The following is a 22,927-nucleotide window of genomic DNA, read 5'->3' as shown; positions in this document are numbered from 1 at the left end:
ACTAATTCTATTTCCTCTATAGTAATATCAAGAAGCTCTTTGTTTGACAATGCTTCCCATTGATGTCAGAATTTCATATTCAGGATTTTCTCCCGTCACTATCATCATATTGACTTTTGTAAAGGAATTTATAGAATACCTGTACTATACATATTTAATATTTTCTTTTTATTGGTTGTTGTCAGAGCCTTCACTATAGTATCGTTTAATGTGTCTATCTTTTCCTATTCATTCATGTTTTTACCTATTTCAGGTTCTTCTTATAAGTCGTAAATGCATGTTTGGAATTATTAAGTATCAATCGAATAGGGTGCATTAGATAGCAATTTAAACTTTAATTCGTTAATTTTATCAGATTTTTGTTAGATTTGTGAGCAGGTGTATTGCCATGATGAAACCACACATTTTTTTTAGCCAAATGCGATCGTTTTTGCTTGATATATTCGCTAAATTGTTGCAGTAAGTTGGCGTATTACTCGGCGTTAATAGTTTTACCTTTTTCAAGGTAATCAATGAAAATTATCTCTCGCGAATCCCAAAAAAACAAATGCATGACCTTAGCTGCAGATGAAACGGTCTTCGCCTTCTTTAGAGGCTTTCCCTTTTGAATCCATTATTTTGCTTGTTCTTTTCTTTCGGGTATGAAGTGATGGACTCCATGGTTAACACTCAATTGAAACCTCTTCATGACACTGTTTTTGCTTGAGTATGAGCATGCGCCACACTCATCTTGAACACAGCTTTCTCATACCTAAATTTTCAGATAATATGCGATGTACCGCTCTTTTTGAAATACCTACTATGTCTGCTATGCTGGGCACTTTCAGTTATCGATCATCTGGGATCGTCACCTCATTGGGTCGACTACTGCGATGCTCATCTTGGCAGCTCGTACTGCTACACAATATTTTACTGTTGTAAACGAAAGAGCAGACTCACCCAAAGTAGAATCCAATTTAGCTTTTTAATTTACCACATAACCATGACCCATTTTTACGAACTCACTGAAAACGTTCTTTAATTATGGCTGCCAACGTGGCATCTTCGACTGAATATATTCCGGACGATTCTCGCCAACCTTTTAGACGTCGTGCGTTGTGCCACTTGTCATTCCGGAATAACGAAAAATCAGCTATTTTCTCGGTGTTCGCAAGATATTCGTAAGACCTTCACAGGGATTCTAAAATCACGATTACTCGATATGACTAATCATAGATTAATACTTCTTAGATAGGAAACTCCCATAAGAGCCAATAAAACACTGAACCGTTCATGAATATTGCGCCCTCTCAATGTCGAGGAGTAGTACTAGCTGGAACCGAAAATAAGTTTGTGACGTCGTCATAGTAGCGGGACATTTAAAAATTGAATATGGCTCCAAATTTGAATTTTGCTCAACTATACTGTGGGCTTAAAATTAGTCGGAAATGTGAGGTTATTTCAGAAACTATACTACGCAAATAGAAAAAGTGTCTCATCGAGACTTTTTTGTGTCCATTTTAAACAAATTCTTCCACTTATCACTTTTAATATTTGCATACTAAAATTTCTGAAAGACCCATACAATTTCTAACAGGTACATAGCTTTGGGTTTCAGCAATGAAATAAAAAATATTTACCTTTTACTATATTGTGAAAAGAGATTATAGATTTATTTCACAAGTTATACAATAAAAACATTTATACAACTTTGGAAAAATATAAAATATACAAATTCATCTAAATTGCGCAATATTTAAATTTACAACTTAATTTAATTAGGAACTTTGTTAAATAAACATTTGTAAACTAGAATTTATTCAGGGTGTTACAAAAGGTTAAAGTAAATGTATAAAGGTCAACAAAATTTATTATTAAATTTATATTGTATAACTTACAATGTAAAATTAACAGATATATATACTTGTTAAAACATGAAATAAAATATAAAAATTCTTCCAAATTCCACAATGTATAAACTTACAAGTTTATTTAATTAGGAACTTGTATAAAGAGTTTGCAAAAAGTTACTTAAGATACCATTTTTCCATTTGTCTTTGAAAGCTTCATAGACTCCAAGATTTGTATAGAATGCAAAATTGCTCATGCATTGAAACTGGTAAAATTGCTGTTATCTCAGGTTTGGTGTCAGCTTTAGGGTAAGTTTTGACATAAAAGCTGTCAAAAAGTGTATAGAGAAACAAGATAAAAGTTGCTGCGTATTGAGCTCCACTAGGTAATTGATTTTGGTCTCCAATATCTAAAAAGAGAAAGCATATTTTGAAGTATTCATTTTTAGAATAAATAAAAAAAAAAAGAAATCTTACCCCACTTATGCTATATTGTCCATCTAGATTTAGTATTATTAAAGACTTGGGTGCAGTTTTTAACTTTCAACCTATCAGCATATTCTGTTGTTGGCTGCTGCTCTATGTGATCAAAAGTGGTCAGTTCTTTATAATCATGGTCTGAAAAAAGACATTTTTAAACGGAATGTCCTATTTTAGACTCAAAAAAATAACCAGTTTTTTTTATTGATTTTAAATATGTCATACAAGATATCATTTAGCCGTACAACAGTGGTGTCCGTCTAAAATATACATTACTAAGTTAAGTGTATTTACTACAATAAAGGTAAATTATTAATTAATGAGTTTAGTTTAAACCAAGCAGTTTATCATAAAAAATTAGGCTTCAGCTTACCACTTCTGGTGGATTACGAAGACCATTCTAACTTACCTTGAAAGGTAAGTTAGACTCAAATTGGACATAATCAGAAATAAAATAATTTTCCCATACACCGAATTTCAAATAGAATTATTTATTACTGAGATTTTCATGGTTTCGACGCTTTAGCTATCCACATATTTAACACAACAGCTTCTTCTTCTCAGAATCTATTTCTCACTTTTGTTGTTTTCTTTTTCACTTGCCATTTTCACAAAAAAAAGTTAATTGCAATAACTGCTTATGCAAATGGAATGTCGCCCATGTCTATTCAACTTATATTCATATTCGATTCAATGTTTTTACTGTTTATTTCTCAGCTCTTGTACAACAATATAATTTACTGCTTTTTTAGAATTTTTTCCTTCATCTCACGCGTCAGCACAGCTTAATAAAAACTAATCACAACTGACACACTGAACAGACTGAATTAAACACCTAGAAATATTTTGTGCGAAATATGAAAAACATATCAATTTTGTTAAGATTTTTCGCAAAAATTTGATTAATGAAAGTTAGTTTTTCGGCAGAAGTGAAAAAAAGGCTTTGCAAGCTAAAGAACTATGAAAAATGGCTGCATTTTATATAACATATCAGGTGTTTGGCAGTCCGTGTAGCCTCGAGGAGGTAATTTCGCTTTCTTACCGCCATCTATATGTCGGGAAGTAGAAGCTTTTTAAGTGTTCCGTAAATCGTGAAATTTTCGATCGTGAGTGTATTTTTTGACTATTTGTAAACGATACGCTTGGGTATACTGTCTGCATCAGACGATATATCTTCTTCCTTATTTAAAAAGTGGATAGTGTGTCAGCATCCGTTTTTAAATGTATTTGTTTATAAAAACCGAAGTCTGTATTGTTTATGATTCACCGATTCTCTGTTTTCAAGTTTACACACATTTTCAAAAAAAAGGTCATTCATAAAGGTATCAGCACATATAATAATATCTGAAACAGTCTTTTCCACTGACAAGTGCCAAATGCCATCGTGAAAGTATAGAAGAACCTGCCGTCTTGCCGCTCTTGGAACTACCCATTTATTTAAGCCTTTTTCGACAATTCTGTAGAGACTACCATTTTCCAAACAATATTTCTGATGATTTTTTTGTTCTTGACGATCTTTCGCTTCTCTTTCCAACGTTTCTATAAGAAATTTGCATCGATCATCCGCTAGTTGAGCACTCAAAACCCAGTCTTCATTGGATACGTTAATCTCACCTACGGAAATTTCCGGACAACTAAAGGATTTCGGCTTAGAACGTCAGCGTGTGCCATCTTGGTACCTGCTCGGTATTCAATACTAGACGTAAACTCTTGAGTTGATAACCACCATCTTCCAATTCGAGGAATCAGGTCTCTTTTACAGAGTCTAGTTCTTGATCAATTCCAATTAAATATACTCGAAAGTTCTTAAGAGTATCTACTACAGCGATAGTTTCGAGTTCATAGGAGTGATATCTTTGCTCCTCCTTGGTTGTTTGGCGAGAGAAGTAGATCACAGGTCTCAAGGTCTTGTCGACTTGTTCTTGAAGAAGGATGGCGCCAACGCCCATTTTCGATGCGTCTGTATGCACTTCAGTTCTTAGACTTGGGTCGTATAGGGCTAGAATAGGTCGTGACGATAATTTTTCCTTGAGAATATTAAAAGCTGTACTTCTAATCCCAAGAAAATCTAGCATCCTTTTTCGTTAGGCAGGTCAAAGGACGAGCAATCATCGACATCAGTAGAGACTGGATAATTTTTAATGGCTTCAGACTTTCTCTCACCAGGTTGAACACCCAACTTGCTTATTTCGTGCCCTAGGTATTCTACCTTTTTATGAAAAGTTGGCACTTACTTAATCGGAGAGTAAGTCCAGCAACTCTTATTGACTCTAATACCAATTTTAAAATATCAAGTCCCGAATCAAATCCTTTTTGGGTAAAAAAACGTCATCCATATAAGCTATCACGTTGCCATATCGAAGATTTTCTTGAACCTTATTAGGTGTCCTTTGAAAAATGGCTGGAGCATTACATAAACCAAAAGTAACACGTAAATATTCGAAGCGTCCATCGGGTGTGATAAAAGCTGTTTTTGGAATTAATGACTCTTCCATTGGAATCTGGTAATAACCACTAGCTAGGCCTAAATTTGTATTAAACTGTCTACCTCTAAGTTTCTCCAGAAAATTACTTACATGAGGTAAAGGAAACCTATCTTTAACAGTTTTTAAATTCAATGCTCTATAATCGACACCCATACAATGTTCTCCATTTTTCTTCTTTACAAGTAACATGGGACTAGAATACGGTGACTCATTTTTGCCTTTAACTACATTGCGCTCTGCATGTGACAATCGATACGGACGGTATAATACTGGATTATCATCTTTTAAATGAATGGACATCTTGATTACATCAGTTTTACCCAACTCGCTTGTGTTAATTGAAAAACATTCTCGAAACTCGTTAACTAAATTAAGTAATCAATCTTGCTGTTGAGAATCAAGATTTTCGTTATATAGCAAATCATTTTTGCTAAATAACTTTCTCTCTTTCATCTCAACCTTAAAACTATTAACCCCTATGCGTTGGGTTTTATCTTCAAAACAACGTACACTTCTTGCTAAAATAGTTTAAATAGTTTTTCTGCTTACCCACATGTTTTGACGTGAAACATTCGTAACCAGAACTGTTTCATTTTCTGCAGTTGTAATGCATTCGCCCAAATAGTGCTCTTCACCAGGAACGGGTCGAAGACTTCCAGGAACAAAGACTTTGTGAGGTAACTGCTACAAGCACCGAAGTCTGAGATGGAACCATGATATCACCCCTGGGATAGAGTGGAATTCTTCTAACTTTAAAGTCTCGTTAAGATTATCCTCAGAGCTTAAGATAATGCGTACCTTGTCTGCAACGATAACAACAGCGACTTCTGGTAAATTTAAAAAGGATTGACCTACCATGACAGGAACCTTTTGGACATGGCTAGGGACAACCAAAGCTAAAGCTTTTACGTTTGCCTCGATATGTTATCAGCGTTTTTGGAGAATGCTGAACACATCCTTCATACCCTCTCACAACCATTGAGCTAGGATTCATGATTAGTTTTAATTCACGTTCTGTATCTTCTTTAATTAACACGAAACCACAACCGGTGTCAATATAACATCTTGTGGGCTTGCCATTAACCACACAATCAAAGAAGTAAGCTTTTTCGACAGCATTTGATAAAATAAAACGGTGTTTAACTTGGTTTCGTCGGCAGTCTTTTTCTAGGTGCCCTAACCGCTTACATTTTGAACATTCCAGTTTTGGTTTCAAGATTTGGGAGTAAGATATCTAACACCTTTATAATTATAGCATCTTTGTTCAAAAGAATGTTCGTGTTTTTTAAACTTTGGTTTCTTCTCAGGAGGTCCTAAACGACTATAAATATCGTAAAGATTCCTTGTGTAGATGGAATCAGCTATGTGATCGAGCGGCGTTGCGATGTTATGGAATTTTTCTCTTCTCTTCATTTAACTTTGAATATTGGCTTCTATATTAACTACCTAATCATATTTGGTTAAAAAAGATGCCTCATATTTTATTAAAGAGAAACAGTAGTATTGTTTTGTGCCTATCAAAATAAGTGACAAATTTTTATGATACTGTAAATACTATTGCAAGCAAACAAATTGCCCACAGTTCCACGGTAGTACTAATTCTAGGCTTTCAAAATTTTAAGGATCGTATCGTGATCGAGTCATGATTTTAGAATCCCTTTACTTCTTATAATAATCTTTTATGGTAATAAAGATAAAACTCATCAATTATTGCTTGCCGATTCAGCTTCCCTTTACACTACAAAGTTCCATTTTAAAGACCCCCTTAACTCAAGCACCCACCACACGTACATACCTTCATTTTTATAAAAATAACTTATATAAATTATATAATATACAATGCCCATGACATTATCTAATATCCAAACAATGGTTAAACATGAACATGAGAGAGAGAGGATTGTCTTTTGATAAATGGACGCTTTATACACATAAATGTCCCACCTGTCCTGACGGGCCCAACTTCGCTGCCTTAATTTCTCTGGGGAGTTTCTGGCTTCAAAATTTAACGTTCAAAATGCACAAACTGGCAGCATAATCGGGTGAAAATTTTATGGTAAATATTGGATTTTTTAATAAATCTGTAATAGCCAATAGGAATTTAATAAGTGATGCTTATGGGCGGTAAAATAGTCTAGTGTTGATGCTTTAGAGAAGGGTTTGAGCAAAAGCGTTTTTTTCTCAATGACTTCTTATAAGAGTTCTATTGATTAAAGAACATTTTTGGGCATAACTTAGGAGCCTAAATATATAGGAGTTCCCGAGGATGGACTTGAGGGTACAGACATGATTTTGGAATAAGAATTTGGGTAGTTAGAGCAGTTTCAATTAAAGATTTATTTTTTGATAATTTTCTTAGCAAATCTTTACTGTTTTTGAGAATATTGAGTATAATTGCATTTCTTACCCAATAATTTTATGTAAGAATGAGTCTTGTACCTCAACTGACTCTTGTTTGAAAAATTATTCCTGGAACATGAGACTCAGCTGCCTGGAAAATGTAAAGAAATCACCTTAATTGTCTGGAAATATAAGATTAAAAATTATTTCAGTTGAATTAAAGCATCTAAACTATTTAGACGAGACAAATCAGTTCAAAAACAAGCAAATGAATAAAATAAACAATAACTTAAACACAAGGAACAAACCAGTTGAATTATTAAAAAAATTATTAAAAAAATTCACTGGAAAAATTAAAATTTATTCTAAGAATGAGAAACACCAAAATATCTTAAACTGTCAGGAAAAATGTAAAAAAAACCACACACACGAACAATTTTAAAAATGACCCGATATGGCTATAAAAGGATAAATTATTCCAAGAAGTTAAAACACATGGGAAACAGTTGAATTATCTGGAAAAGAAACTCAGTTAAATAAACAAATAAATAAAATAATAAACTGGACAGACAAAAGAAACAAATGGTTAGAAATATTTAAAAAACTAACCAATTACCCTGGAAGGAATGAATATTGATTCTAGGAACTTGAGTACTGCAACCTACTTAAAAAAAATCACCTCAATTACCTGCAAATTTTTCAAAAATGATCCAATGCCTGAAAGAACGAAATATTATTCCAGGATATTGAAACACATGATAAATCACTTGAACAATCTAAAAAAAATAACCAAACTACATAGAAGAAATGAATATTTATTCTAGGAACTTAAAACACATGAAAAATGACATTAATTGCTTGGAAATTGTAATAATTGATATGCATGGCAAACAACTTTAAGACTTTTAGAATATTTTTATAATATTTTTACATAACTATAAAGGATTCTCTACAGATGAATTTAAAGGTGAAAACGTAATTCTGGATTAATGATTTAAGTAGTTAGATCCATTTGATACCAGAATATCAGTCTGGTTTTCGTAAAGGTTATGGCTGCACTACTGCATTAACTCAAGTAACTTATGATATTTTGAATGCTCTGGATAATAACCTACCCACCGTGTTTCCAAGGGTTTGATTTAACACTTTTAGGATTACTACATTATTTAAGCTTTTGCGAGTGCGCGAGTGCTTTAATATGTTTTTATTGGTGAGATTACAAACAGAGGACATTGAATTGCAAAGTTTCGAAAGCCTGGATGTGATCATTGGTGTTCCTCAAGGTAGTATTCTTGGACGATTGCTCTATACACTTTATACAGCACAGATTACAAAAATAATAAAATATTGTAAACACCGTAACTACGCTGATGACACTCAAATTTATTTTTTGTTGAAACGCACTGATGTTGCTCAAACCAATCAAAAAATTAATACTGATTTTAGCAACTTATTGGCGAAAATTCAAAAGCAAACCTTAAATTCAAGAATCTTGGTCTGGTAACGGATCATAAATTACATTTAAATAGCATATTGCGCTCAAATTAAAGACTGGATTTTGCTTTGAGATCTATTTTTTCCCAGAAACACTATTTAAGTACCAACATTAAAAAAAATTATTTGGGATTCACTTACATTATCACCACTAAACATTTGTGATATTATCTATGGACCCTGTCTTTATTATTACGACTCATATAGCATACAGAAACTTAGCAACAGAGAGCATATGTAGACGCAGCATGCCTAAATATGGAAAATCGAAGATTGCTGAATTGAAGATTGTTTGTTTTTTTAATAAGGTGCTTAAATGTGAAACTGCACCATATCTAGTTAGAAAGGTGAATTTAAATATAACAAGAAAACAAAGAAATATTTAAAAAGCCATTTTCGTACGTAAATTTAAAATACGTATTAGACTTTGCGATGTCCGAGAACGCACTTCAAGCAAAATTTAAAGGACATTTGTTCAACGCATAAAGTTTCTCATTTTAAAGTAAGTCAAAATAACTATGAATATTAATGTGCAATTTATTAATTTTTAATATAATTAAAAAAATTTTTAATATAAAAAAAAAATTTTAATATAATAAAAAATAATATATATATATAGAATTTAAAATAGATATTATAGTATAACCTTTTCTTTATCTTTATTATATTGTTAAGAGTAGCGAATTAATTTCCTTTTTTCATATTTACATTGAAATAACATAGTGCTATTTATTGTCTGTGTACCTCTGTTTATACTTTTTTTTCTGTCTGAGCGACTACGAGTAATAAACGTTTTTATTATTATTACTATTATTATAAGGGTAGGGAATTTTATTTGTTTTTTTTCTTAAAACGCACACTATGATTGGAATATTCTAAAAAAGTTTTTAGGGAAAGGTCAGAGAAAGGGCTTTTTTCCGCAATAATCTCATACCAGAATGTTTTTTATACTTCAAAAATTCTGAGTTCGTGGCAGATTTGTCAAACAAAGTTCCAAAGCCACTAAAGTTGAAACTTTGCAACTCATAATTTTCATTAATTAAGGAACATTTTTGACCATAACTCAGAATTTACTTAACATAATTTCATGCTGTTACCATGTAGATCTATTCTTTTAAAATCCGAATTGATTATTAAGTAAAATATAATTAATCGACAAATCGTTGCTTCAGGCACTTTTCAAACAATTTATAAACATTATTTATCACTGAATTAGGTCTGTAGTAGGTGGGTTCATTTTTGTCTCCTGCCTTAAAGATTGGGGTAACTATAGATACCTTCCAAGCATCTGGAATACGCCAAGGACTTATTGAATATATACAGTGCGGCTCTACTGTATATAGTCAATAAGTCCTTGGAAAAGTTAGTTAGTTATACTTAGTACCCATTAAAATAACCGGTTTCCTAAAGATGGATTTGAGTGTAAAAACGTAGTCGTCAACTAAGAATTGTCATTATTGAAACTATTGTAAAGAATTTAATTTTTTAAATTAAACTTCTTTAAATCTTTCAGGATAAGCATTACCTGTGCGTGATGGCCTCCGACACTCCCGACCAAAATCTAACCCAGTACTTCTCGCTGTGTAACGACTTTATCCATGCCGCCCGACTCCGTGATGGAAACGTCCTTATTCACTGGTAAATTACCTAATAATCTATAAAATACCAGTTTTTACAATATAATAGAATACTTATCACATTATTTCTTAATAGTCTTGCTGGTATGTCCCGAAGTGTAACCGTGGCTGTGGCTTATATTATGTCAGTGACAACCCTAAACTGGAAAGACGCCCTTAAAGTGGTGAGAGCGGGCAGAAATGTGGCCAATCCCAACTTGGGGTTCCTAAAACAACTCGAGGAGTTCGAGTGTACCCGTCTTATTGATGTAATACACCCATATAACCTAATATCACAATAATCTTAATTAATTTTCCAATTCAGGAACGTCGAAGGTTAAAAGAACGATACCCTAGTTTGGCCCTGATTTATAAGGATCAGGAGCAGTGCGCCCTAATGCTCAACAACTACGAGGAACTGTTACAGTCCAGGAGTATTTGTGAAGGAAATTGTGCCTTAGGTGAAACATGTCCAACTGGGCTTTGCAGGTATTTTAAACTGTAAAGAGATATTGTAGAAGATTTTTGTTGTAAACTGTGTGAATAATCTTTACGACTTACCTCATAGGTAACTTTTTAGGTCCGCAACTCAAAGAAAAAGCCGGAAAAGGACCAATCAGAGATCCAAGTCAGAAATGCACAGGAGTCCCAGTACGAGTAGTACTCGCAGTACGTCCAGTACGTGCAGTACTGGAGGTAGACCCAGGTCCGGACCCGCAGGTCTTAGAAGTTTAGGTAAGTTTTTAATGAAGAGGTTAATTCACAGTATTTGTGTTCCTTTTGGGTCCATAATACCTTTAATAAAAAGTTAAATTAACTTGAATTCGTGGCAACGTTCTTTGTTGTCCATCAAAAGAAAACAGCAGTTAGCGGTTACTATGCGTCAAAAGTAAAGATATTGACCCAAGTTGGTTGTACGAGATCATTCTAAGATTGTTTAAATAGTGGCATAATAAATTCTCGGGGATATTCGCTTATTTTTTCAAGAAATTAGTGATATTCGTTTACAAATAACGATATTCAGAAGCTCGGTATTGCCGGATAGCTTAGCCGTTAAAAGGGAAATAAACGGAAACTTGTGTTATTTACTACAAGTGATGACCAGGGCGTTTTATGTGACAAATATTTGATATGGAAGCATAGAACATGCTTAGCGTAAAAGTCCAAGAATGAATGGTGTTCCCTCAAAAAATAAATTCCTTAATTTAAACCTGTTTACTTCCGTTTAAAGTAATTTAAAGTAATCCTGACTTTGATATATTTTTATGAAATATTTATTTACATCAAAGTTTGTATTTCTTAAACTTTATAGACATGGCTCAAGTACTCCTTTTTTTATAGAAAGATAAGTAAACTATTATTTGAAAATCGTCTTGAGATATACTTTAAGTTTAACAAGTATACAAAATTATTATTGTAAAGACTAAGTTTGTTGGATTAAGGTAAATATATTCTTTCTTTAAGATGCGGATACCATATTACAAAATACGGAATTATTAAAAGTGATTCGTCTCAATTATTGTCAATGACTTAGTTGTATAATAAATTATCTGTCTGATTCAAATTCAAAATTTCTTTAAAATATTGTAGATAATTTTTCCGCTTCTAGCTGTTCCAGGCTTATCCGGCGCCTTCGCCAATTATTCATTTAGTCATATATTCTTTAATTGTACTAAAACCTTTCTAATTAAAGTCAGCCTATTTTTTTAATTTTTTGTTGTTTGTGTGAAGTTCCTAGAAAAGTAAACTTAACACGGATGTACTTAAAAAATCTGAAATTTTTTGCCAAAGGATCCAGTAATACCTATAGAAGTATCAAGAAATATTGAAAAAAAATACATGGAAACTAAATTTTATTTAAAATGTTTACCATCAGCATCCGAATACTGTATGTATAATATATTGTTAACCTCTGAAATAAAATATATATTATTATCCTCTGAAGTAAGATGAAGTCAAAATGAAAAGACCTCGATCTAATTTTTAAGTAATTTGACAAAGCAAAGAAAGATTAGGCAAAGAAATCTACAAAAGAAATTTATACAAAAAGTTCAATAAAACAAAAACTATGTAGAATGATGTCAATAATTTAAGGATACCTAAAAAGGAGTCAAAACCCAAAAAAATATTAGATTCCAATACCTCAATATTTTTTTAGTAATAAATTTGTATTTAAATAATTTAAGAACACAAAATAATAAATCTATCAATATAACCCAATATATCATACAAAAATGATTAAATTCATTAAAAATCCTATTATCTCTCCAATAACCCCATTGTATAAATGCCTTTGAGAGGTTAAATTGTTCTAAAGTGTTTTAAACTTTCTAAGGCCATAATCATTCATAAATCCACAATAATTGTGACTACTACAGGTCAATGACCATTATTTCTGTTGTGACTATTGGTTGTTTTTGAAATCATCTTATTAAAAGAAATTTACCGATACATAGAATCACAATAAACTTTTGATCCCTTTAGGGTTTTTAAGCCAAGAAAAGCACTGAAGCTCCATTTACTCCAGGAAATAACAACGGAGTTTGAGGGCGGAGGCTTTGCTGGTGAGTCACTTTTGTGACCTCAGAAAGAGTAGTTTAATGTGTTAAAGCTCATAGTATCCTTATAAACAAATTTTAAACATATCAAGCAAATAGGGTTCAGTGTATATATTACAATGATTCTTTATTATAGACTAATAATGTGAACCGCAGGGCTCTGTTCTATTCATAATTACCTACCAATTAGCATTCCTAATGCATTGCTGTATGCAAATGATAGTCCAGAAACAATGACCATAGGATCATGCACATTGACACAGATCAGACTTAATAGTCAGCAGCCAAGTTTCAGGCTAATTAACTGATTCTTAATGCAACAAAACCAACAAAGTAATTTTTACTCATAGGCTGATAGAGTTTAGGAATTCAGACAGTAATAAGGATATATGTGGAATTAAGAACAAACTTTTGAACCATCTTTTCTTGCTCAGTATTTGCAATCTGTGGCAACAGCAACTGTATAGTAGGATTTTTTAAAATTTGCTTTCAATATTGACACATTAAATGCATTGTAAATGCTAAATTTCAAAAATATAATAGAGAAGTCAATGTAGAATAGGTAAAAAAATTGGATTTAACAGCAAGACCTGATGGTGTAATATAAAATTAAGTAGCCTTTCTAAGTTTATAGATGCTTGAATCAATATAGTTTAGGATTAATTTTTGTTCTTAAAAATGTAATATAAACATGATTCTAGTATAAATGTCAGTTTATACATTGAATGCAGGGCTCTTTTTTGAGAAATTTGAACTCTTGTGATATGAGTGGAGTTACCCTGATGCAAGCAAACCATAGGATAGCACAAAGTGAATAGATGTGAAGCAGTATATTTTTAGGGAATTTGCATCTCCCAACAGCAAGACAACATAATTTTTTTATTGGTAATTTATTGTAGAATTAGAATTTACATGATCACCCACATGATACTGATCCTGGTTAACTGTGAGTTCAAGAAAAGTTACCACTTCCTTTTATGAAATATTTGTTTTGATCTTTGACTTGTAAGTTGCTATACTAGTATACCTTTATATGTTTATCTTTCCTCCATTCAAGCACAGTTTATTCTCCTTGCACCGATCACTTGAGCTTTCCCACTCAACTCCCCCAAGTGATCAGCAATTACTACAGTTGAGGTGTCACCACCAATATAACTTCATGTCAGTCATTTATTTATGGTTTAATTTATTTTGTAATGGTACTGTTCCTTACAAATACAAGATAACAAAATTTAGTCTGGATTCAGGGAAACACTCTTTTTCCCTCCTCCTTCTCAATTCCTTGGAGAAAAAGTCGAGAGAATTCATTGAAACTGATGTTTTTCTTTAAATGGTCTTCCATTGTGGGGTAGAAATACTATTATGAAAACTAAAAATAGTATTATAAAAATTAGAAATAGCATTGACCCATCCACTCAGAAGACATAACTCTTTGGCAACCATCTACTTGCACAGACTATTCCCTATCTGTTAAGCATCATGCCGAATCATTCAACCCTGTCAAGGAAAACATTGCAAAATCAAAAAAAAAAAATTCTGACCACCATCAACATGCATAAGACAAAATGAAATTATGACATTAACTAAGGAGTGACTGACTAACTTGAAGGTGAAGAATAGAATTTTGGTCTTTTTGAGGTATTCATGTCACTTAGCCTGGAGTTTTAGTCTACAAAGAAAAGCTATTTGAAAAATAAAAAATCTTTACTGCTATGCATATGTTAAAGGGCATTTGTCAGCAATATATAGTTTTAAATGTTATCTTTAATATTATTATGTACCTAAGCCTTATAACCAGTTATCCCCAGGTCTAAAGGGTAATTTTTTTACACTATTCTCTTTACTCAATTTAAGAGTTTAGATGCAAATATTAGATATTATTAGTGTTCTATACTTTGTTGATATGACAGTACTATAATATTCTTTACTAGTTTTTTAAACCACATTCTTTAAATGTTTGATTGCATGTACTTTTAGTGTCAAAAATGCATCATAAATATGCCAAAAAAGGCTAATATCTAAAATTCAAAAAACATTGATTAACAAAACTCATTATTCATTTTGAACAGACATACTTGATCCTTTCGGAAACTTACTGCAAGTTTTTTAGATATGTAGTCTTTAGTCTATTAGATATAGAATTTTCATTACTAAATAAATAACTGAAATTCCCTAAAAATACACAGAATCATCCAAAAATACTTAATAAAGAAATACTCTTTGTCTTTGGATCTTCTATTCTTCTTCTTGTTTTGGCTTCTGCTCCCTAAGGGCAATTTGCCAGCTACTTAGGTGGTGCTCGGGTTGTGCCTGGCTCTAAACCATATCCTGAACACTCTTTGGACTATCGACTAATATTACACTTGGTGGCTTATATTTTGTGTCACCAGTTAGTATTTTAATAATAATTATTTATTAGCCAACAAAATGATAATAAAAATCACAAAGCAACATCAAGCAGAAGTGGCTATATGCTGCATAATTTAGAAAATAAATAAATTTATTAGATAAGCAAAAATATTAATTGACTAAACATAACAGTTCAGTTTAAAATTTAAAACATGCCAATAATTGAAAAATACAAATAGACAAATCAATAAACTTTTTAAATGATACAAACACTTTTTTTTAAATATCTAAACATCACGGGTTTTGGGAGTGTGGACCTATGATCTACAGGAGTCAAGAATAAACAAAGGTTAAACAAATCACATTATACTTACCTGGTAAGAAGCTAAAAGATTAAAATGATCATTTATTTTACTTAATTTTTCCCTTGATTTGATGATTTCTTTGTTATAGTTTGATTTTATTTTTATTTAAGAACTTGTTGAGCAATAAAGCAGATTCCATATCGAGATTTGATAAGATCATTGCCATATTGATAGGAGTTGGCATGCCTTTAATAGTAAAGAAATTGTAAATGTCCATGTCTCTAATCTGATTTATTGGATAGTCAAGAAAAATGTGGTCCAGACTCTCTACCTGTCCACATTCACAGTAACGATCTTTTTTGATTCCCAGATTATTTAAATGTTCCGATGTTAGACAATGACCTGTTCTCATTCTAATTATTGTAGTTATATGTCGTCTGTCTATAAATTTCATATCCCTGAACCATACTTTTTTTTGGAAATACTGTCTGTATTTGTCAGTACTTATCATTCAGGTTTTTTCCGGTTATTATTATGCTCTCTTAGAATCTTTTCCTTTATAATTGGTTGAAATAATAGTATTTTAAGAATTTTTAGTTGTCTACCTATATTAGCTAGGTGATCAGCAGAATTGTTGCCTGGCAATCTGGAGTCTCCTGGTATCCATCCCAATTTCACCTCAATTATTAGTATTTTGGTCCTCAGTAATATAATCATTGTATGCAATTATGCCTTCTTTGTTAAATTCATTGATGATAGCCACAATTTCTGCCATGCAAATGTCTGTCATCAGAAAGTTTTTCTGCATAACTATAATCTTTTTGTGAACAGTGGACTCCAAATCCTGTTTGTTTTCCCTTTTTTGCAAAACATGCAAAGTCATCTTTCATATTTAATTTGTTATGATATGGAGCAAAATAATCAATAGCTTGAACCAAATATGGGACATCTACACCCTTCCATTTGCATTATATAATTTATGATCCTTAATTTTTTTAATCATGGGGTGATCATTAGAGATTTTCACTTATATTCCTGTTGCTCTAGAGAGTATTCTCCCTTTGCTTAACTAAATAATCAGCTTCAAAAGGGGTTGATAGACTTAACCATTGCTAAAAGTCAGTCGAGGGAGTCATTGGAGGCTCCTTGCTTTTACATTAACAATCAAACAAATCAATAAATATAAACTTTTTTAATCGTTTTAAGTGATTTAGCAATATATATTTGTATTAAGTGAAAGTATTAATTACTGGATTTCTCTGGAACTGTTCTGCTTGGGCTTAGGCAATACATCTTGTGTTTATTATCAGTAGTTGTGAAAAAACAAACTTTATAATCGTTTCAGAGACGTTTGTGGGTTGGAAATTATTGTTTTTTTGCTTGTTATTCATCAGAGAGTGTTTTTCTTGTTTTTCTGCTTTTTTCTAGATAATTAAAACTTAATCCGGAAAGGACGCAAAATGAGGTTATGTCATTTGTTTACTCTTTTAAGGGCGTTTCTCGCGATTGACATCCTAAAATGTAGACACCTCCAGTTCTTACCGGGGATAATCGAGAACTACTTATCAGTTAACTATAATGCATGAAAAAGCTTCGATACAGGCTTTGTATATTAAAGAAATTTAAATTAACATATGCATTCAACATAATACAGATTTTTTCTAACATATTAGCAGTATTTATCAAGATTTAATACGATGAAATTAAAGCCGGTTTTTAAAACCTATGATCGCTAAGCAAGAAAGCGCATTTTCGTGAAAATTCCGGCATCTGCCCGTGATAGTTATTAATACACAGTGGGTCACGACCCATATTAGGACAAAAATCAATATTAAAAATTCTATTTAATTTAGAGTAAGTTAATAGTTTTTGTAACGAAATTAACAGTTAATATAAATAATTAAACCACGCATTTTTTCAGCAATGTTTACTAATATTTAAATTTCACCTAAAAATCCACAAGAGGAGCAATTATAATGTATGCTTATTATTAACTTATGCTTATTAATTAATTAATATATCGTTGGCTTGCTGCAAAAACTCATTAAGTCAAAAATGATAGTTTCTGGAAAAATCAATTGTTTACTAATGCCGATGGTTTAGGTGGTTTTGGGAAAAAAACATTTTGTAGTTTTTAGTTTCCGGCAATAAAATATGGTTTTGTGTGTTATTTCAAAACTAACAGTAAAATAATAATGAAAAAGTAGTATTTTGTTAATCAATAATTGAAAAGAAAAATATAAAATGTGACTTAGTGAGTTTTCATTTTATGTGAAATATTGTCAAATTACTGACTTAATGAGTTAATTTTTATAAATAAACTTGATGTTAAAAAACTAGTAAACTTTTTTTGGTAATATATCTTTTTTTATTAAAAAAAATACAAAACCTAAATATAAAATATAAAATATAAAGTAATAAATTTTGTTAAACATAATGTAACTAAGAACTTAAACGTCTCCCCGTCTGAGTCAGAATATCCAGGTTCAGGAATCACATCTTTCAATGTTGTGCTTATTGGCAGCGATTTATACCAACCATAGTACTCATTAGGTATCACTCCATTTTCGCATAACTTTAAAAGGTCTTCTTTTTTTTTAACGGATATTTGCAGCATAGTTTTGTACAACTTGCGTATTTTCAAGGTACTATAGTCAATTTTTTGAGTGGCTTTCGATTTTCTTTCAATATTAATGCTTTTATATTCTCCAAAATAATCATAGCGGTATTCAAGAATACCAGGCTGCATTTTCTGAAATCTGAAGCACTTTACTTTCAACCAGTTTACTTTATCATTATTACAACCAGTTGTCTTATTTCTAAATAAAGTCTTGGATAAATCCAGTAAGTTAAGAAATTCATTAAACTTAAACTCTTTGGTGATGAATGGATCTCCAAATTTATTTCGGTTACGTTTGGATCTATCTCGTTTAAAAATACTTATCCAGTCATGGACTACATAAACTGGTTGATATTTTTTCTCTTTTTCAATGGCACTGTGCATGGAATCAACCTCCATGTAGCTGTGGCCACTTTCTAAGAATTTATGCTCCATGATATCGACCGCAGTTGTTTGAACAATATAAAGAAATAGAGCAGCAATATTCTGGTTTCGGTTTTGTCCACTAAATATAAGGTTACGTGTTTTACTTCCGGCCTTAAGCCTATAAACCAATTATACAGTGATGTTCCAATTTCACAGCTACCTCGCTTTCCATGTAGTTCAGTCCATGCAAAGCAGTATGCTCTGTGTGGTTCTGGAGCTTCATAAACAGTTAAGTTATACATATTAATTTTTCGGCTGTAATACATCGGTGAAACATCGGAAGATGGAATCTGTAACACAGATTGTAAATCGAACGTAACCATGATAAATGCAGAATTGTCTTCCAAAGCAGCTTTATCAATTTATTTTGATCGGGCTGCTTCGTTTTTCCGAGTAATATGATTTTGGTATGTATCTTCCAAGTTACAGCGGTCTTGAATGTTAGAATCTTGATACCGATTACAAGTTGCGCACTGATCTTTTTTTGGCTTAAAAAAAGAAATATTATAAGATGTGCAAAAATTGTTTCTATATGCATGGGAAGAAACTGATTTAAAATTATTCTTTAAACAGTAGGCCCGGTAGGGTCGTACATCTTTGAGATTGATAGCTTACGATCTAAACAGAGTCGTTTTGAAGATTTTCGATTGTAATGACTTTCCATTGTTGGAAAACTTTCAATGTGGGCCTTTACAATATCTATGTCAGAATCGGAAGTTTTATTAACAGAAGCTTTTTTCCTCTTCCATCTTCACCTTCGAATACACCCAAAGAATTTCTCTTTTTAAAAGCTGTCAAAAAGCTGTCAAAAGCGTTTTCATAAAAAATGATTGACAAATTCTTATCTTGTTAGTACCTTTATAGAAAACAGAATTTTATTTTGACAATTAAAACTCACTAAGTCCCAGTGATGGCACCACATTTATTATATAAAACTCATTAAGTCACTTAGTGAATTTTTGCATGAACTCAAAACAGGCCTAATGACTTAGTGTGATTTTTATGGACTTCTTTTTTGGTACTTTTTTCTTTCTGGTTGCATGCAATTGTTTTTTTAAATAGTTTTTTTTTTAATATTTACAAAAATTCAAATGGCGATATTCTATGAAAAAAACAATTTAAAATTGATATACATATATCCTTCTCTGTGTCTCACATAAGTTCTGTAAGCTCCTTTCCAAGATGGCGGCCATTTTAAAAGTTAACATGTCTATTAGTTCATTTTCATGTTATAATGACAGCAGAAACATTCAAAATGGCGGATGTCCGTAATCTTGAAACATTTCCCGGAAATACTCGATTTTTGCAAAGTGGTTCCAATTTAAACTGCCATTTTTATATTAAGAGATCTAGGTAAGTCAAGTTAGCAAATAGGCATGCATCTCTATTATAAAAACTGTTTCTGAAAAAATATCTCTGCAAGAAGTATTCTTATGTGATGCATCCTTAAAAAACGAAATAAAAAATAAACAAAATAAAAACAATGCAACCAAAAATAGATCGTACATAAAAACATTCCTTAAAAAAAATACATTTTGACTGAAAGTTTGAACAAAAAAAAATCATTTAAAAATAGATAGCATAGCGGCGACGACTGTTATACATTTTTGATAGATAAAGAAAGAGAGAAGATTCAGGGAAGCGCAGGAGAGGAAAATGATCCAATATATAATTATAAAATATGTAAATAATAATCAAGACAAAACAAAAATGTCAGTGTAGGCTTGACCCAGTACAACCATATTGAATGTGACTATGACACTAACTTAAAGAAAAGAAAGAAAAATTCAAAAACCACCCAAATTCACATGCAAATCAACAAATATTTATTTATTGGGCGTGGTACTGTGACTGAATAAGCATATTTTTATAATAGTAATAAGAATAATCTTGAATAAAAAACCCAATACAAAAACGAAAACTTATAAAAGTGCTTGGACTAATCGGGGTGAATCGTGATTTTTATTTTCTATATTAATCAAAAAACATCCATTAAAAACATTAGCAAACTGCAAAAATTCGCTACAAAGTATCAACGCCTGTACATATTTTTTGGACACGATTACGTTTATACCATTGGTCAGTCGTTGAATATTATAAGTATAGCATACCTTTCTGAGATTAGTTCTGATTATTAGTGAAGACTTGGTATACTTTGATAAAAAATAATTTTCTTAGTATAATATTTATAAATAAATTCTTTACTTACAATTGCTCACTTAAATATTCGTTTGCTGGTTGCTAAGTTTTTGGTTTTAAGGAAATTTTACAGGTCGGTGACTACTATGTTGTGAGAGTTAAATATAGCTGAGTAGTGACATCGTCTCTGTCGATTTGGGAATTCCAGGAAAGGCATCTTGGAAAGGCATGATAGAAAAGTATTACACATATATCGTAGGCTGTATATACAAGCCACCCTCCTTTTCCAAAAAATAATTCAGTTGAATTTTTAGCAATTTTGGAAGACCACAGGCTCGAAAGTACTCCTAAATATGATCATGTAGTGTTTATGGGAGATTTAAATATCAACATCTTTAATCTTTTTTCAACAGATGTTATTCCCTTTTAGAATATGACAGGTTAAAGCAAATTATTTATGTAATAATTTTTATGTAATAATTTTTATTATTACACTTATTTATGTAATAATAGCTCCAAATAATTGCATTATCCAGACTAAGAAATCTATATTATTTCACGATACTTCCAATCATGATCTGGTATGCTGCGACATTGCCTTCGATTCACTGAAAGTCAAACACTTATTTAAAGAATTTAAAGATTTTAAGACTATTACAATTACACATTATTCAACGCACGCTTACAATCAATACCTTATTATTATTTGGCATTGATTTCATTATAAAAAAATTAATTTTGTCTAACTGAATCGCTCATTTCAAAAACCACATAAGTCAATTTTTTGCAATATGTCGTTTTTGGCATGAAACAGCTTGTCATGTGTTCCTACACGTTATAGGCAAAAACCACGTTAGTCAAATATACCGATATAGAAATCCGACTCCAATTTCAGAATTCACTGCAAAAACCACATTAGTCAATGTTGTTTTTGCAACGATTATCTTATCAAGAGTGGGGGCGTCATCATGACGTTTCTTCTGTGTGGCTATTCTTAGTTGTTTACATCCTCAGTTTGTCGTTGACTGTTAGTCGTCGTAACGTAATTTTTTATTTTGGTACGTAAATATCGTCGAAAAATGTCCGATAGTTCAAGTAGTGAAATAGAAGATCGACCAGAACATCTGAAAAAGAGGCAACGGCGACCAGAATCATACAAAAGGAATATTATCAAGAAATCAAAAGTTAAGGGGCTTGAACATATCAACTGGAAAGGAAAAGTTTTGCCGCCACGTGCTACCGAACCCGTTGCACGTAAGTTTTTCGTTCTAATTGGCATGAATCATTAGTGAGATATTTTAATATATTTTAGATGTAAAATGGCATGCTTGAAAATCTTACTCAAGATGATTTGGCATTTTGTATTAGTAAAATCAATTCTTTTCAAACTAAGAATGAACAAGATATTTTCATGCAACAGCTTATTGGAAAAAAAACAGTAAAGACCCACCGACCACGTAAAGAAGGAGCTGTACCTAGAGATTATGCTTTCAAATATTTCATCGTTACAAAATTGAAAAATAAAGTCGTATGCAAGAAAGCTTTTACCTCCATTTTTGGCATACCAGAAAACCGAGTAAGACGCCTATGCGACCTACTTGTTAGATCGGAAACTCCTCATGACAAACGAGGCCAACATCCCAAGGCCAATACTACACGGCCCAAAATTTTAAAAGAAATACACGATCATATTATGGATTTCCCTCGAAAGAGAAACTCATTACTCAGGCAAAGATATTGAATATTTAGATGCAAGATTGGATGTTAAAACTATGCATGATTTGTTCAGAAGAAAACATCCGAATTTAAAAGTTACCTATGCGTTCTACGCCAACTATTTCAAAAACACTTTTTCTTTACGGTTTGGAAGACCACAGGTCGACACATGTATTACTTGTGAAGAATTAGGGGTCAAAATCAGGAGCCCCACTTTAGGAGATAATGCGAAAATGGCAGCCGACGCAGGGCTCGCGGTAAAAGATGAGCGAAAAAATTTCATAACAAGATTGCAGCTGTAAAAGAAATTTATCAGAATCGGGACGATCTGGCTGCTTTAACGTTTGATTATATGCAAAATTTGCCACTCCCAAATATACCAATACAGGAGATATTTTACCTTAGACAACTATGGGTCAACTGTTTTGGGATCAAGAATCTCAAAACTAATGAATCCGTATTTTACGTTTACCTTGAAGGAGTGGCAAATAAAGGTGTCAACGAGTTTGTTCCATGATCCATCACTATTTGGATAATTTTTTGGGGGAAAATATCCAAGAACTTCATCT

General features: G+C 31.9%; 1 protein-coding gene and 1 long non-coding RNA gene across 2 annotated transcripts in view; one reads left to right on the top strand and one right to left on the bottom strand.

The window, feature by feature from the left end:
• Window positions 1-22,927, top strand: part of LOC126739219 (dual specificity protein phosphatase 22-like) — a 100,442-nt gene that overhangs the window by 53,404 nt on the left and 24,111 nt on the right. The window contains exons 3-6 of the mRNA XM_050444797.1: window positions 10,143-10,267; window positions 10,343-10,514; window positions 10,571-10,734; window positions 10,826-10,980. Of these exons, the coding sequence (XP_050300754.1) occupies window positions 10,143-10,267; window positions 10,343-10,514; window positions 10,571-10,734; window positions 10,826-10,980 (616 nt within the window). The remainder of the gene's footprint in view (window positions 1-10,142; window positions 10,268-10,342; window positions 10,515-10,570; window positions 10,735-10,825; window positions 10,981-22,927) is intronic.
• LOC126739221 (uncharacterized) lies at window positions 1,953-10,952 on the bottom strand. The gene is made up of 5 exons (XR_007661574.1): window positions 10,807-10,952; window positions 10,598-10,744; window positions 10,155-10,532; window positions 2,307-2,447; window positions 1,953-2,239 (listed from the first exon to the last, which is right to left on the bottom strand). It is a non-coding gene; the product is annotated as an uncharacterized LOC126739221 (long non-coding RNA).

Source organism: Anthonomus grandis, chromosome 8, assembly GCF_022605725.1.
Source record: "Anthonomus grandis grandis chromosome 8, icAntGran1.3, whole genome shotgun sequence".
In the NCBI taxonomy this organism is placed as follows: domain Eukaryota; kingdom Metazoa; phylum Arthropoda; class Insecta; order Coleoptera; family Curculionidae; genus Anthonomus; species Anthonomus grandis.
The sequence above is the reverse complement of the archived record's forward strand: the minus strand, read 5'-3'. Positions and strand labels throughout refer to the sequence as shown.